This window comes from Dermacentor andersoni, chromosome 3 (assembly GCF_023375885.2).
Source record: "Dermacentor andersoni chromosome 3, qqDerAnde1_hic_scaffold, whole genome shotgun sequence".
NCBI lineage: Eukaryota > Metazoa > Arthropoda > Arachnida > Ixodida > Ixodidae > Dermacentor > Dermacentor andersoni.
Window position 1 is genome coordinate 77,228,727 of NC_092816.1, and position 16,775 is coordinate 77,245,501.

At 46.0% G+C, this 16,775-nt stretch overlaps 1 protein-coding gene across 6 annotated transcripts in view; it reads right to left on the minus strand.

Moving 5' to 3' along the window:
- Positions 1–15,465: 15,465 nt before the first annotated feature.
- LOC126544652 (E3 ubiquitin-protein ligase MIB2-like) overlaps positions 15,466–16,775 on the minus strand; it is a 285,660-nt gene continuing 284,350 nt past the window's right edge. For all 6 annotated transcript variants that reach the window (XM_072287224.1, XM_072287223.1, XM_072287226.1 and 3 more), the window contains exon 19: positions 15,466–16,741. In XM_072287224.1, the coding sequence (XP_072143325.1) occupies positions 16,518–16,741 (224 nt within the window). In that variant the 3' untranslated portion in view covers positions 15,466–16,517. The remainder of the gene's footprint in view (positions 16,742–16,775) is intronic.

The window sequence follows — 16,775 nt, forward strand, 5'->3', positions numbered from 1 at the left end:
TAAGACGCATCTAAGAAGGCGGAGCGGTGTTTCTAATGGTATTTTTCGCAATTCATAATGTCTTCGACATTCGATGAGAAACTCATCTGTTGTTTCATATTCCGCGCAAGAAGGATAGTTCGGTGAGGGAGCCAGACCAACTCTACGTACGTAAAAATGTGGAAAGCGAATTCTTTAGCGCAGTGTAGTGATTGCGACTTCAAGTGGTCGCGTTTGGCAGAGTTTAATATTCTAATAATGCGTCAAATGCTGAAAATCTGACGTGTTTGTTAAAGAAGCCACGAGAAATTCACGCAGCGTCATTTGCCTCCGAAATCTCGCCCCAATGAAGAAAGCTGATGCCGGTAGGATTTCAATGATGGCCATTCAGGGACGCTGTCGCCAACGAATCTGGCATTTCATTCAGAAATATCCCCATATGTCCTGACACCCAAACCAATCTAATAAAAGCTAAATGAGGGGGCACTAACGATCTGAAATCTCGCAAAACCTGGGAGACATCAGAATCAGTGTAGGTGGAGCACAGAGACAGAGCATACGTAACGAGCACTGTGGAACATGTTGATGTGTTTAGTTTAAGGGCTAGAATTAGAGCTGAAAATTATGTTAGAAAAATCGGTACGAAGCCTGGGAGGCGAACAGAAAACGACTAATCGAGGATATGAGAAAAATATTCCGATTCCACAGTTTTCTTCATTTTGGGAAGCGTCGGTGGCAATAACTGCCTTGATGGGTATGTGAAAAAAGTAATAATTCAATATAGTGACCTTGTATATTTAGGGAAAATATCATCGAACTGAACTTTAACGGAATCGGAGCTGCGAAACAGGAGTTACCTCACGAATTTGCACGTTTAACTGATATAGGAGAGTTTGCATCAAAATAATTTGAGGTGTAGGGAATAGCGGCCAGTAAAAGCCAAAAAAACAAATCCGGCGGGGAGGTAAAAACTGTTTGTGAACCCCTTGTAGGTGATTCATATAGCTTTACAAATGTTTGTACAGGAAAGGATCGAAACCGCGTAACCAGAAAAGAGATTTTAGCTGCCAGATTTAAAACTTCATTCGCTACAAATTTAAACAGCCCTAAACACAGCAGGTTACGGTCAAGTGCGCACAGACAAGGACAGAGTGAGGTGTAGAGAACACAACCGCTTACTTTCGACAGATCGTTTATTCATAAAAGTGCGTCGTATGAACACTTTCCTTCATGACGTCACGAGACCGAAATGCCGACATGAGGTGACCACGCTCAGAAACTTAGTTCCTTAAGACGGCAGAAAAACAGAAGATGTGCTGACGCCCGACTTTCTAATGCAAGGTCCTTCAGTCATCTCCCTAACATCTTGGTTGTTATTTTTTTCAGCTATCCTACACATGTTGATTTACAAGGCTTCTTGTTCTTTATTCCACATTCATGACAATGCACAGAAACATTCCCCATCGTGGTAATTTTCCACCTTCCTCCTGTGTTCTATAATACCCCTGTTACACTGGGCGTTTCGGTGTCATTCGACTAGAGTGGGATTAGCATTCAATGACTTTATTCGGCTGCTACACAGCGATATTTAATGCCATTAGCACCGATTGACTTTCGCAATCGAATGAGTTCGAGAAACTCATTCGGCTTCACACTCGGAGCAAATGTGTACTCTCAACCCAAGAAACAAAGCAAAACAGGACCGAGCGTTTGCAAATTGAAAGCCGTACTCGTAAAGAAATAATAATTTTTCCGTCTTTTAATGGACTTGTTACTTTGAAGAGACAAAATCTGTACGGCAGGCTGCCGCAAAATGCTGTTACTCTCCAGCGTAGCAGCGTCTGGCCGCCGCCACTCTGCTCGTCGGCCATATTGTAAACACTCGGGCACCTGGTTGCACGTTTTGGGTAATCAGGCATCAGCAAGAACTTTATGTGCACTTATGCAAGCGCTTTGTACCTGCCTTGTTCTACTTTAGTCGCCACATTTTTTCGGGATGATCGCCATTGATATCGCGACCGAATGACATCAATTTTTCTAATGTAGAACCTCAGCAGGCGAATGACATTCGTTGCACCGAATTCCATTCGATTCGAATGACATTAAAACGCCCATCGTGACAGGGGTATAAGTCTTTTATTCAGACACGTTCCAGTCTGACCGATATAGCCGGAACAACACGATAAGGGAACTTGATATACCACGCCAGACAAACATGTTACAAAAAAATCACGATGTTTTACAGTGCAATTGAGGCTCTTTCTTTTTCTAGAAAGGACTAGTCATTTGGCAAAGTTTCCCTAGCTTCTCAGGGGCGGAAAGCACCACTCTGACTTTGCTAGGATTTCCAACTTCTTTAGGCAGTGCTAGGTGTTGCGCATGCACGGAATTGCTACAGTGCCGAATCAAATTCCTCATTGAAAGAATATTTCCTTTCTTGTCTCTTTTTTGAAGTTCCCCTCAGCTATAAATACTATAACACTTAAGGATAGCCTGCTGAAATAAATCACGTCAGTTGCCTTTTGAAACTTCTTGTCGTGGAATGAAAACACGATTTTTTTTAGGGCGTTATCTAAGCACTGCCCAGCTGTTGCTCATTAAACCAGTTTGGAATGGGATGAATGATAAGTTCAAAGGGGTTTACATACCCTTGGATTGTATTCCCAGCACACATGTTTCTTAGTGAGTTTTGGCTTCAAATAAGGGAACCGTAAAACACCATCTTCTGGAATTTCATTCGTTACTTTTAAAGGAGTGTAACATTAGCCAAATAAAGCTAGAAGCTGATATATATATATATATATATATATATATATATATATATATATATACAGCGGCTGGAAAACCATATTCGCTTCCTCGCATTAAAATAAAAGAATATCGTCCACATATGTGAACACATTCGCACTACTAAAATCTTTGAGGTGGTGAAAAATTGGTCTGTCACGATCGGCAAAAAAAAAAAAAAATGTCAACAAATTGCCACACATCTGGGCGCTCTAGGCACTTTGCGCATATCGCAGGTTTTATTCACGCTCGGAAAAACACATTTACGTAGCACGTATTGAGCAACAGAAAGCTGTATCGGGAGTTTTTCATGTTGCTCTACAATTTTCTCATTGACACGTTTCATACAATTAAGATATCTGAAAAGTTGATTAATTAATTAGGACTAACTTTATAATTAGCTAGAATAAAAAAAGATAATCTGATTATCTCCAAGCGACGCCAGACAACGTTATCTTAGTTCTGGCCCGCTACATGGCATTCGCATATTTTTAAAGTTTGTACTTTCACTCCCCTTCCCTCTTCCCCAGTGCAGAGTAGCAGACTAGAGCGCACTAGCTCAGGTCGACCTCTCTGTCTTTCCTATCAATAAATCCAATTCAAATTGGCTAAAGTTACGTGGGACATCCTGCATATGCCTGAACGGCACTTTATTGTCCCTTACTATGTAGGCTTAAAACAGTGTTTCTTTAGTGCCAGAAATCGTGTCTCTAGTGATGATCCATCACTAACTCCGTGGTCATACGGCTGCTTCGGGGCTCTCAGGCAGGCTGCGTTGATGGTGCAAGCTTTCACCGCCAAAGCCGTGCAGACTCCAAGCAAACTCGACGCAGGGAGGCGGTAAAACGCTACGTGCGAAAAACGATTGCAAATTACCGACCAAAAGAAGCGCACAAATAACTATTTGTCTGTTCGAATCAGATAAGCGTTAGGTAACCTTTGTATTTTTTTCAATTATTGATAAATATCTTTCAAAGCAATAACTCGGGACTCTGACGCGAGTTGCCGCTCTGGTTGTTCTTTGACTCATAACCAGCACGTCACCGCCAAGAGGTTCTTCCTTGTGCGCCACTCGCCTGTCTTCACCGCTGCACAAAAACGACTGCAAAACTCCCTTAAACAGCTCCGCCATAATAGTTTGAACCGGGGGAGTGCAAGACAAGTCACGCAGACGGAAGGGCGCCGCCGCTACATCGGACGCTAGAGACAGTGTCAGGCTCTGGGTCCGCGCTTAGCGTGTGCAACATACCCGAGGCAATTCCCTCTCTGGGAACCGCGACGTACGTCTCCCTGTATCCACTGGGATTGGCGTACCTTCAATCTGATGTTCGCTTAAGAGGCGACCAGAAAACTACGTTCTCCGTCTGCACTGGGCGTCATGTCACTTATAGCCATGTGACAGCCTCCCTTATTTGCCCGTGGCTGGCCAATCAAAACCGCCCGGCCGCTGATGATTACGTTTAACGGACTTTTCACCAAAAAAATCTGTTTGCAGATGTGTTCGCCAGCCCTTTCACACCAATGTAATTTGATCATTTAGTATGACATCTGCAACTAGGTACGTGCCCGAAGAGCCAAATATGGAATAGACAACTTGGTCCATTGGGTAAGTGGTATTGGGGATGTGCCATTGGGCATGTCCCACTTCTTTATACTAACTTAGTTCACTGGGTAGGTGCTGCACTTCACTCAATAAAAAAAAAGGGGAAGCGCGGGAGAGGAACACGGCCATTCTACGCTCATCGTCAAACTCTAATAAACATCTGCACTTGCACATATCACAACTCGGTCTTTGTCTTCTTTCATTTACCATTGTAATCATCATGACATATAATATGCATTGACCCATGCACATATCTTTCTGCACTGGCTGCTTTTCACTGGCTAACAAATGTTAGGTGCTATCCCGCCGAGTGATAATTACCGACATCGCCACCGAACATTGTGAAACATGATTTTATGCGCAGCGCGAGATATGTATTACTTTCTAGAAGGCACGCAGGCATGAACGATTACAGTGGAATCTTCGACGAGTCATGTATAAAAGCCGACGCGCTTGATCCGCTATCGTTGTGCTTGACTCTTATTCGTTCTTCTGAGCACAGGTTCACCCAATAAACGGTAACTTTCGTGGCTCACAGTTTTGCCATTGTGTTCTGCACCGTAACTACAACGTGACAATATCATCACTAGTTACACACCATCGTAAGAAAAATTTCTTTAAGGTACCTTAATCGCGAATCGTTGCCAATCATGTCCAAGAAGTGAATGCCGCGCAAATATTTAAAGCGGGAACTGCTTGTAACAGTGGATAAATAGCCAGTAGTGATAACGGACATGTAGCAAAAGCACTTAGGAAAGAAAAGCTCTTGCATTCGCTTTCTGAGTGATGTCGTAAAAAGCACAATCACAGGATTTGAGAGTTTACGAGGGCGTTGGAATATTTGTTGGAATTAATCACCTTTGCGAATGGGCAGGAACTCACGATAACCTGCCCCCGCGCAGGAGCGGGCGTCTATACCGATAACCACGTCTGTCTGCTGCTGCTATTACCATCGAAGCTTGCTCATCGCTGTCATTTTAGTGTTGTCAGCGATGCTCCAGCGCTGCACTCGTTTGGAGGGCATTTAGCCTGTTCCGCGCAAGTGTTCTGGGTGCACTGCAGCGTTCTGCACCTATACAGGCTATATGAGTTGCTTTGCCAAATCGGACAGCGAAACCTGCCCGTCTCCTGTGGCTGGTCTCAACCACTCCCTCTCCTCTCCCTAAGACAGACACTGCCTGGGCTACACTGAGCCATGTCCTCCTCTTCCACCCAGGCTCGTTTTTTTTTTGTTATGCATAGTCATCGCGCTTGACCTGAGCTCTTCACATGCTCGCGGTCAACCTCAGCTACAATATCCGACACTGTAGCGATACTCGCGATTGCTACCTACCAGCCTCGCCGCGAGACGCTGAACACTCGACTGAGAAGCTGGGCGTTTAAGTTCGGCTTGGGCCGGTGTTAACGCAATTAGTGTTCATCGGGAACTTTAGCCACATTGTGAGATTCTGTATCTAACCTCTTTCACCCAGTGACCCAAGTTGTCTACAGCTCGGGTCACTATGGGTACCTGTGTTGGCTGTTCTTTTGCTGAGTATGCAGGTTGGGCCACTGGGAGAGTTGTCGAATAGACAACTTGCAGCTGGCTGGACTAGTAGACACCGTTGCTCTCTGTGTATGTACCACTGAGTATGCGCTCGAACAGACAACTTGGACACTGGGTATGCGATATTGGTATGTGCCCGTTGTCAGTCTCCGAGAACAGATGTACAAAGGTGACACATGATGTATGTAAGCTTAGAAGTGTTTTAGCGATAGCGCCCCTTCCTCAACAAGTACTTCCCCGTCGAGCATGGCCGCAATATATGGAGTGCCATTATAACCAAGCTGCAGTCACAATACTGGGTATTCTACGGAGTGTCAACTGGCGTGCATTGATTGCCGCAATTTGTACTGTGTCGTGGTATCATCTGGCCGTAAAATGGCCACTTCGTGTGTCTGTGATGGAAACACAGTTTATCGCTATACTGCTTTATTGCTGATCGGATTAACGTCGACATTTATCGCCTCGACCCCGTTAGCCATTGGCATGCGACAATTACTTCGCGACGTCGGCAGTTTAGGCTCTGTTGCGCGAATTCAACTTGATTATTTTTGCCAACACATGCGCATAACCCGTTTCGTACGTACTGTAAATACACAGATGGGCTTAATTGTAAAGCTCGTTGTAATGAGCCGGTTGCCTGCTAGCCCGAACATCGCTTCTCCGGCCCTCAGCCTAGCCTGTGCGCGTTCCCGAAGGGCCGATCGCCAATGAGCCACTTGTACGAACATATCAACATAGCGACCAAACTTCTGTGATAATTTGCCGGTTGCCCGCCACGCCGCCTACCAGTAGCAAATTTTCACCATGACCGCACTGCCGTGGCTCGTAGGCTCAAACAGCGCAACTATGCCGTAGATAGGTGACCAAAGTTGGTTGATAGGTGACCATAGCAGTTTTATTGGCCGGTTAAACTTGTAAGCACTCGCTTACTAACAAAATTAACAAGCATGGTGTGAGTGCACATAGGCAAACATGTACACATCACACTCGATGAACGCGGGCATTTGCTGTCAAAATGCTGGGGTGAGGAAGCATGGCAGCCGCAGCGAGCGAATCGACCTTCGTGTTGTCTATTGCTTCAACGCAAGTGAGCGACGAGAGCACAGCACACGCAAAGTTACGAGCACCGGCCCACCTTGACTCTGCCCCTAAAGCAGATCGCTTTCAAGATACGGCGCGCGTGACCGCGCCATACGTGATTGCTGCCGAAATACAACCGCCTCCCGTGCCTCCCTTCCACCCGCTTACTTGTGTGCGATAGAAGACGGCGTGCTCCTCCTTTGCTTTCCTCCCTTGCGCAGGTGAGATTCAGCCGCGATCGTCGGCTCACCCTCGCACGCTTTTCTTCGCACTTAAAACATACGGCGCACGGCAACGGTGTTATCGCCTTTGGACTTTGTACGCAACATCACGGCGATGACGACGGTAAACAAAAGCCTGGAGTGTCCATATAATCGCCCTCGCAATAGAGGTAACAAGGAAGGAGACCCGCCGGCGTCCCCATGATGTCTCGGGCCTGGTGACGTAGCCACCTTTCACCTTTACTTCTATACCAATCACGGTGCCGCCAGTGCCGCGCCGCTATCGGTCGGTAGGCGTGACGCAGCCAGTGACGCTGCTAACCGGAACGACGCTTAGAGGATAGCGAGCTCCTGTTACGCTTTCGAGATGAAGTCAACCGACACCCTGGCTGTGGCAGTTCATTAAGCAGTCCATTTTATAAGGAGTAAATAACTCAATATACCTCCTCTTTGCAGTATTGACAATACTAATATAGAGAAAGAAATTCAACAAGAGGGGTCATTCGGTGAAAAGTGGCAACAGGACACACGTCACAGCTAGTGTTAATCCCATTCGTTAGTTGACGCGAGCATCGGAAAAAGAGAATGTAATATCAACTTACAGAAAACGATTGATTTTTCTTTATTCTTCCCGGCTAAAACTAAGGCATTTTGCGTATAAATGTACTTATACTTTGTGACTTAGATTTCTTGCGTCACCTAGCAACAAGCTAACGGCACGCCGGCGCGCCAGATGCATGCGTCATGCGCCAGACACGTGCACCACCGAAGCCAGCGAGGCCGGTTGCACATGTGAAGTCGGCGACCCGCCTCTTTTGGGTGCAGCGTGTTTGTAGGGCTCCTGGCGTAGTCTTGCGTTTATTCTGCACTTCGACACGGCACCACTGCACTACTGGACTACGGCAAGGTGAGAAATTTTGTTCGACAGCCTGCGACGGATTTCCAGCAATTTTGACTTTTACGGCACGCAACTGAGACTTGTGACGCAGTTGGCGAAAAACAGCTCGGCCGTCCCGGCGTATCTAATTTGAGGTAATGACTCGTGCTGGGAGATGTTTGCGACGCTTTCTGTGAGCCCCAACATTACTATAACTTACTTCTGTAGTTTTTGGGCATGCTCGCCGCTCCTGGCTTTGTGACGCAGTTTGGAGAGTACTGAATCTTACCGGGACTAGTTTTGGCATTTCCTCTGACCCAAAGCATTATTCTAACGAGCTTCGTTACTTTTTTGGGTACTTCTCATGCCGAGTGGCCGCGGCCGGCATTGTGACGCAGTTAGGAAAAAGCAGCTCAGCCATGTGATGCCGGTTCGCGGGTGCTGAATCTTACTGGGACAAGCTTTGGCACTTTTTCTGACCCCGCACATTATTTTTTGTTACTTTCTGGGACACTATTGTGGCACGCTGGCCGCACCTGGGGTTGTGACGCAGTTAGCGAGAGAGCAAGCCGGCCGTGGTGACAGTTCGCTTGGTGTGCCCTGAATCTTAGTGGGACAAGTTTGCGACGCTTTCGATGGCGCCGCAACATACAGGGTGTTTCAGCGAGCACTTTCAAAAATCTTTACAGCTTGCCTGTGGCAGATATCATAATTCTAGTTCATGAGCTGGTCTGCTCGAAGCGGCGGACGATAGTTGTACAAGAAATAGACAAATTAATGAAAATTCAGTAAAGAAATTTAAAGAAAATTACACTGTGGGCCATATTGCAATTTACAAATTTTAGGCGTGGAGCTCGCAAGGCGGATCCACTTGGAACGAATATTTAATATGACACCAGTTTCGAGATATAAATTCTGGAACTTTGCGGAGAAATGCGCTGGCGTTCCAGCTAATTTATTAACAAAATGTCACTTCTTGCACTGAAGCACACAAGTAACTGGAACGCCAATGCATTTTTCCGCAAAGTTCGGGAACTTATATCTAGAACCTGTTGTCGTCCTGAGAGTTTGTTCCAACTGGATCCACCTTGCGAAGTCCACTATTAGAATTTGTAAATTGCAATATGGGTCAGAAGATAATTTGCTAAAAATCAGTGAATTCTTCTTAATTAGTCGATTTCGCAGTTCAATTTTTTGTGCAAGTAATGTCTGCCGCTTCGAGTAGACCGACCCATAAAGTATAATTGAGCTATCTGCCACAGGCAAATTTAAAAAATTTAGAAACTGTTCGCTGAAACACCCTGCAAATCTTCTTTCGGTGGTCACGCTCGTCGAAGACGCGACGAGCGATTGCCAAGAGTGATAACACTGGAGTGTGTTGCTTGCGCCGGCAGAACGTGCAAAAGATAACGCCTAGGAGCACAAAGACTCAGAACTCGAAAATTCTGTCTTCGGTACGACTGGAAACAGACTTTGCACCCACGCATTTCTCTTGAGTGCGAGTGTAGAATGCATTCTGCGAGCGCCTAGAATTGTCTGGCTGAGATCCTGCGTTAAAACTAAATTATGGGGTTTCACGGGTAAAAACCACTTTCTGATTATGAGGCACGCCGTAATGGAGGATTCCGGATATTTCGACCACTTAGGGTTCTTTAACGTGCACCTAAGTCTAAGTACATGGGTGTTTTCGCACTTTGCCCCCATGGAAATGCTGCTGCCGTTGTCGGGATTCCATCCCACGACCTCGTGCTCAGCAGCACAACACCGTAGGCACTGAGCAACCACTTTTATTGGCCACTGAGCAACCACGGCGGGTAGAGCCTGTGTTGTGGCCACGTTTTGTATGTAGCGTACAATCGCGTCGGCTGAGAGGCCAAGTTGTGTAGGGAACGCGCAGTTGCCCGTGCATTCGTGCTCTTAAAGTGCAGGAAGTAATGTACGGGAATGGGGGAATGCTTGGAAATAAGATGTTTTCTTCATAATTCATAGTGAGGCTTAAAACGAGTCGGGTATTTTCGACACAATATATGTAAAAGCGAATTGCTCTTGTTTGCAATGCCGCCCATTCACCACTTTCGCACGTTTCCCCTCTACATTCAGTATTCCTATATGATTTAAATACCAGAATGACACATGCTAGTAAATTAGTTTGTTTAAGCTGATGCCGTCCGGTGGAGCTTCGTACGGGAACTACTGCTGCTTACCTGGTGCCACAACATTGGATGAACGCATAAATAGCCCGGAACGAGCATTTATATTGAGAGCGAAATAAACTTTTTCTTATTTACAAGGCGTTCTGCGTCTACTTTATGAAATTGCACGTGGTACAGATTCGATGGAGGCTTGCAAAGATCATTGGCAATCATTTTAATTAAATAAACGATTCCGCACTAAGCCGCACGCGACTGGGCAGCAGAAACAAACAAAAAACGAGCCGAGTAGCACAGCCGGCGTAGCGCGTGCCAGCTAGCGTTCAAAACGCGCGTACGCGAAGCCGAAACCGGAAGGAGTTAATCCCATTCCCCTGGTGTGCTACAGTAAATTCGGCCGCTAGGCTTTATGGTAGTGTCCGCTCTTGTTGAATGTCTTTCTCTATGATATTACCATATTACCTCCAAAAATGCTAATATCAGTGCAGTTTCGAGATTATTTAATCCTTTCTTTGCTCTCGACGATTTCTATTTTGCATTCTGGATGTTGACTTTGGCGCACGAAGTCATCGCTCGGCGAAGGTCGATCCAAATAGATCTCGAAGCTTCAGGCGAAAAGCGGTTTAGTGAAAAATGGTCACCCACATCAGCAAGGGTGGTTATGGGAGCAGCGATTGAAGCACAACTGTGTTTGGAGGGAACGTTGGGAAAGAAAAATACGTTTTTTAATTAAAGCGAGACACAGATTCATTCAACGAAAATAAAATTTCTATTCAATTTTATATATTCGTGACGAGTTAAGAAAATACAAGTTTATTCATTGTTATTATTAATAATAAATACATTTTTTTTAAGCGCCCATCGTTACAGGGGGCGTGGACGCCGCTATGCCTCGCAATGCAATGCAGCTCTTGATATATGCAAGAAGGTGCGCTCGTAAAATTCACGTGTTGAAATACGCCCACCTCACCTGCTGTGCTTTTTTGCTTGTCGACATTTGTCCGAATTTGGCGAAGCGGGTAGTTTCATACCTTCTTAACCTCTTCAGTCAAAAGTAATGAGTGACGACCGCCACATAATTGTTTAGTTGTTTTCGTGTGACTGCGCTGGCCAGCAGGCTTAGCGTCCGACGATAGGACGAGCACTCTACCGCTAAAGCTTTCGTCGGCTTCCAAAGAAACTACGTACAGTGCAGGTGTGTGATTTCTACTACCGTATGACTGGCCCTTTCCTCCATCGCTGACCACGCCGAAATCTCGAAACGCCCATGAAGTCGAATGGCGGGGCATTTGAATATATAGCTCTAAGGGAAGGTCCACAAAACAAATTTCGCGCCTTCGAAAACAAAATCGTCACTTCTGTTTTTAACGAATATGGCGTAACAATATTTTTTCTTCCGACGGAAGTGTTGCCTCCGCATACAGATGGCGCTAAGCCCTATGAACCACTGATGAATCGCCATGTTTTGAACATATGGGCTCCTATGAAAGCTTCGCTACCAGGAATACTTACCTTTGCTCGGCCGCCTAGGCGAAGCGGTATGTAGTCTTTGTTGCGTTTGTTTTATTGCGATAACAGTTACATGGACACTTGAGGAGCCTTTCTGCCGTCGTCATCACCGTCGGCGTAACCTGGAAGCTCCGTGTAAAGTCCAAGGGCGATAACATCGTCGCTGCTCGCCGTATGCTGTATGTGCGAGTCAAAGTGCGTCATGGTAAGCCGAAGATAGTGGCTCAATTTCGCGCGCGCTAGGAAGGAAAACGGGTGAGGAAGGGGGCAGCTTTCTTCGTGCGCAAGGCACCAGGGGTTAATGGAGGGTGTTCTGCTCCGGAGGCAGCGACGTATGGCCCGGCCGAAAGCGATCTGCTGAGGGAGCAGGGCTTGAAGCCAACCGTCGGACAAGCCTAGGCCAGCGAGCATGCGGCAATGTGTACATATCAGCCGCTCTTGAACGAAATTGCGGGAGTGCGTAGGTACCCGTTTTTGTTCCGAGAAGCTCTTTGACGCTGACTTAGAGCACCAGGTATTTGCCACTCGGCCTGTAGTGGTCTTCAGTGAAACTCTCTGATGCCAACTTCGGTCACTGAGTGTGTGCCACTGGGAACGTGCCGCTGTAAAATGACAAGAAATATCTGAGCAGAATTGAACCCATGTCACAAGGTTTCCTCAAGAGCAGCAACCTGTGGCTTCAGCAGGCTGCGCCACAATTTCGCAGAGTGTGTGCCGCTTTTCAGTGAACGTATTTCACGCAACGCATTAGCGAGCTGCGCGGGAATGCTCTGGGTATAGCCGCTATTGACTGAACATCTCGCCAATTTGGGTCACTGAGCATGTGCCACTTGTTGTGTGGCGAGCTAGGGAACAATTCTCAGTGGTCGTAGGCATCGACGCGCTGCGCTTTTCGTATCCGAGGCCACGCGAGGACCTCTCGGCAACGACTCTAGATGGTGCCGCGTGCCTAAAGAAAAAGCGAGAGCGAGAGCCCGGTTTCTAAATCATGTTTTTCAGCGTTCACACGCACCATTGCGTCGCGCCTTTTGAAGGCTACGCTCCGACTTCGCGGAGGCGACGCCAGATGACACCTAGTGTTCTTAAGGAAGTCCGAAAGACGAATGCCAATTCAGTACACTCCTCATGCATAAGCCATTTCGATGGTGAAAACAAGTTACGCGGCCATATTGATTGACAGTATAACGAAGTCGGTCGCCGAACTGGCTGGTCTGGCTTTTTTCAATATTTCAACATCCCTTAATGGCGTATATGTCACGTTCATGTGCTCACTTCTACTCCGGCAGCGGTGGCTGAGCCCGCGCTATCTAGGACGTAATGTGCTAGGAAGCAATACTATCTCTGAGGTAATCTGCGATGGGTTCGAAGGCTAGGCAGCCCGAGATAGTGTTTACTTCGCGTGCGCTATGTTCCCGCGGGCTTAGTTCACGTTGAAGCGAGGAGCAGCACGAAGGGGAATTTGCTCGCCACTGCTGCCGATCTCCATCACGGAAGCGTTAGAGCGGCTGTCCGCGCTCATCGAGTGAGAATTGTTCGTGTTTACCTGTGCACACGTGACAACGGGATTATTAAGTTAGTAAGAAAATGCTTAAATCAGTTTATGCAGCTGATAAAATTAATAAATTTATTTTGCATAGCTGTACAATAATTTGCTTTCGTAGTAAATACGCCGTCTTTCGACCTAAAGTGCGACTTTTTGTCGCCTCAAGACCCGCTGGGTTTATTAACTGGTCGCGGCAGCCGCGTTCCGATAGTGGAAGAGTGCAGCACGGCTCCCGTTTCTGGATTTAGGTGCGTGTTAAAGAACACCACATGGTCGTAATGAATGCAGTTCCCCAGCACTGCCGCGTCCCTCATAACCCACTTTGCAGCTTCAGAACCCTAAGCTTCACATGTTATTTTAGGATCTGCTAAAAATGCTGTTAGTCCCACATTTTGACCACCGTGGTATTTTCACACAGATATTTTTACTAAAACGTGATCAGCTCGTAGTTGTTCATGTTCACAGAGGAATAACACCGAAAAAAATATGCCTCTCGAATCACCAGGCGTCCTGTATATTGTAACTCTGTTTTACTGTTAGTTATTGTACACTTATAGGTTTTCCCATTTCTTTGTGCCACAACCATGGATTGGTATGCCGAACCATCATCAAACTCAACCCGACACGTTTTGCCATGGCGAACAATTCTGCAATTTTAGAATTGCAAAGTTGCAATATATATATGATGCTTAGAACGACAGAAAGCTGAGCTAGTTGGTAAGGATTCATAATGGAAAAAAGCGGTGAGGCGTGCAGACAGGACACAAGATTAGAGAAATGGGCAACACGAACGCCGACTAGTCAGCGTTCGTGTTCTCCGCTTCTCTACTCTTGTGTCCTGCCTGCACGCCTCACCTCTTTTTTGCATAATACATATGATGGTCAGAGAGCACCGCGAATTGAGTAGACATTGGAATCACGCTTATATTTTGTGGCCTCTACTAACATATAGTCCCATTCACTGAAACTCACTGAGACCCATCGTCACGTATTAGATAAGGATGCACTCGATCAAGCGTATGCGGACAAATTAGTGGTGTACATATATTACTTAAGAATGTACGAAACTGCACGTTTCGTTACGAGCCACAAGGTAAAGGAGTTGCGATAATTTCAAGTCATTTCTATGCTTATAAGCTGCATTTTGTTGTCGCTGTAGCTAAGGCACAGCGCGTACACCTTTAGTTGATCAGGCGCGCGCGAGCAACAGGAGGAAGGGGAGAAGGCAGGGAGAAGGGAGCGCGTGTCTCCTTAAGTCCAGCCGCGGCTGCGCATATTCATCGCCTCCTCGATAGCACAAGCCCTGTACCGCGCCAATCCACGATTTCATGTTACTTGCCCCAACCATTATAGAATCTAAGGTGAAGGCTCCCGAGTAAGCCGCGGTGATTTTGACGTCACCGCTTTAGTCTTACTAAGCTTGGCCATTGAATTTCGGTATTAGCAGCATGACACCGTAAAACATAGCACACAGGCCCTGTGTTATCCAGGCGGCGATGTCATGGCGCGGCTGTGCACATACGGGACCCTTGCGCCCTGTCTTCTGCGCAAAATCGGGCGAGTGCAAACATTCGTCAAGCCGAGATGTAAGGTGGCTTCGTGCGCACTTTCTTCACAGACGCCTAGCGTTTAAAGTCGCCTAATCTCAAGCTTCGCAGACATGTTGAACCAAGAGGCGGTACAATAGCAGCGTTCTCAGCGTAGCCGGCGCTCTTCATCACTCCAGAGTTGTGACGGTGCTTTCGCAGTAATCAAGAAATGTCTGTACATGTTTGCCAGTCGGCACGTGGCACCATGCTTGGTAGTTAGCAAGGGAATCTTTACTGGAATCTATATGGCCAGTAAAACTACGAAAGCGTTACTTTGGGTAGTTGTCAATAGTTTGCTATCCACAAAAATGGCTCGCCGCGCTGGCCTAATTGCGACTTATTTCGCCATGCTGAAAAGGCAGGTTAAGTGCTGGCAGTTGAAACTGACTTTTTACATTGCGTTATTGAGATCACTGGAAGTCCTGCCACTGTAAAGTTTAAAAAAAATTCTATTACAATCATGTCTACCTTCGCATGTAAATATGTGCCTGGAAGAAGCTTGTTAACCTTTGTAAAACCGTAAATTCAAACTGACAAGTGTCACGGGAAAAGAATAATGATGCTGTAAATGGGACATCAAGTCAATGGAGAAGAAATATTTATTATTCATGAGTCAGTCACTGTTTCCAGAAACAAGCCCACACTAACGTACGAAATGAGGCCCACTCTGTACTCAAGAAAATTACAGCATAAATTATTGTAGAAAATAACGTTCAGTGAACCTTCTGTAGTCAAAGGAAATTTAAAAAAACTTCAACGTACCAAAGGAACATTAGAGCACCAAAAAGCAGTGCTAGCACCATGTCATTTGCAGAAAAATGGAGAAAAGAGATCATCGAAACTATTGTTCGTTAAGCAGTACGAACTTATTATTTAAACTACACTCTCATATTTTACTACAGCGGTTTAAATGTTCTAAACATGTACTTACATGTTCACAACCTGTACATGTACAGTCAACATCTAAGTAGGAAGATAAAAGCATATTAAAATTATTTCCCTCTGCTCTACACAGGCGAACACCACATGCACAGGGAATTGTAAAGCTGCTGTAAAATACACTGTCAAAATGACAGCATGAATGCGGCACTTCTAAAGCACTGTGCTCCAGCTTTCTCATAATGTGGCACATAAAATAAAATATTTGAAAATGCTATGTACGGATGTCACATACAAAAAAAAGACGCGATTAATAGTGCCTGCGAATTAAATTCGATGATGCAGTCCCACAGGAGGCATTTTACAGATTAAGATAGCGCGGAATTTTGAGCAAAGCAGGACGTTCGAGAAGTAGCCCGAGATACCCCATGTCCACTGTTGTATCCACTGGGTTCCCTCAAAACGTATGCAACAATCAATCCAGGAAAATAGTTGTGAGAAAAAGGCGATAAAATCAAAAGCAGCTGTGTGCACATGGCAAACTACATAGAAAAAGAGTGGAGATAATGTCCCAAAATTAGCAAAATATATGTGTGGCGTAACAAAGAAAGTGCATGTATTATGAGCATGCCAGTTATTTCAGCCAGTGACCTTGTGTTATTCATTTACTTTTTATCGTAAGTCCTTTTTAATGCATTATAGGTTCTATGACTGGAGATGTTTGAAGATGGAGTAGCTTTCCCGCCAATTTTTTCTAATAGATGGTTATCTTTTTTGTAATGGTCTCGCGGCACATGTGGCAAGCTTGAAGATCTGCAACACACACGTCGCAGGCACCATGGCCACAGAGGAAGACGACATTGCGCTGCCGCTCCATGCAGATGCCACAGCTGTGGACTTCCTCCAGCTGCTGCAACCTTGCCTCGAGCTCCCTCTGAGCTTGCCTGCCTGCTTCGCTGCTGCCGCCGAATCTTTCAGCTGCACAGACGAAGGATACAAATATAGAAGAGTG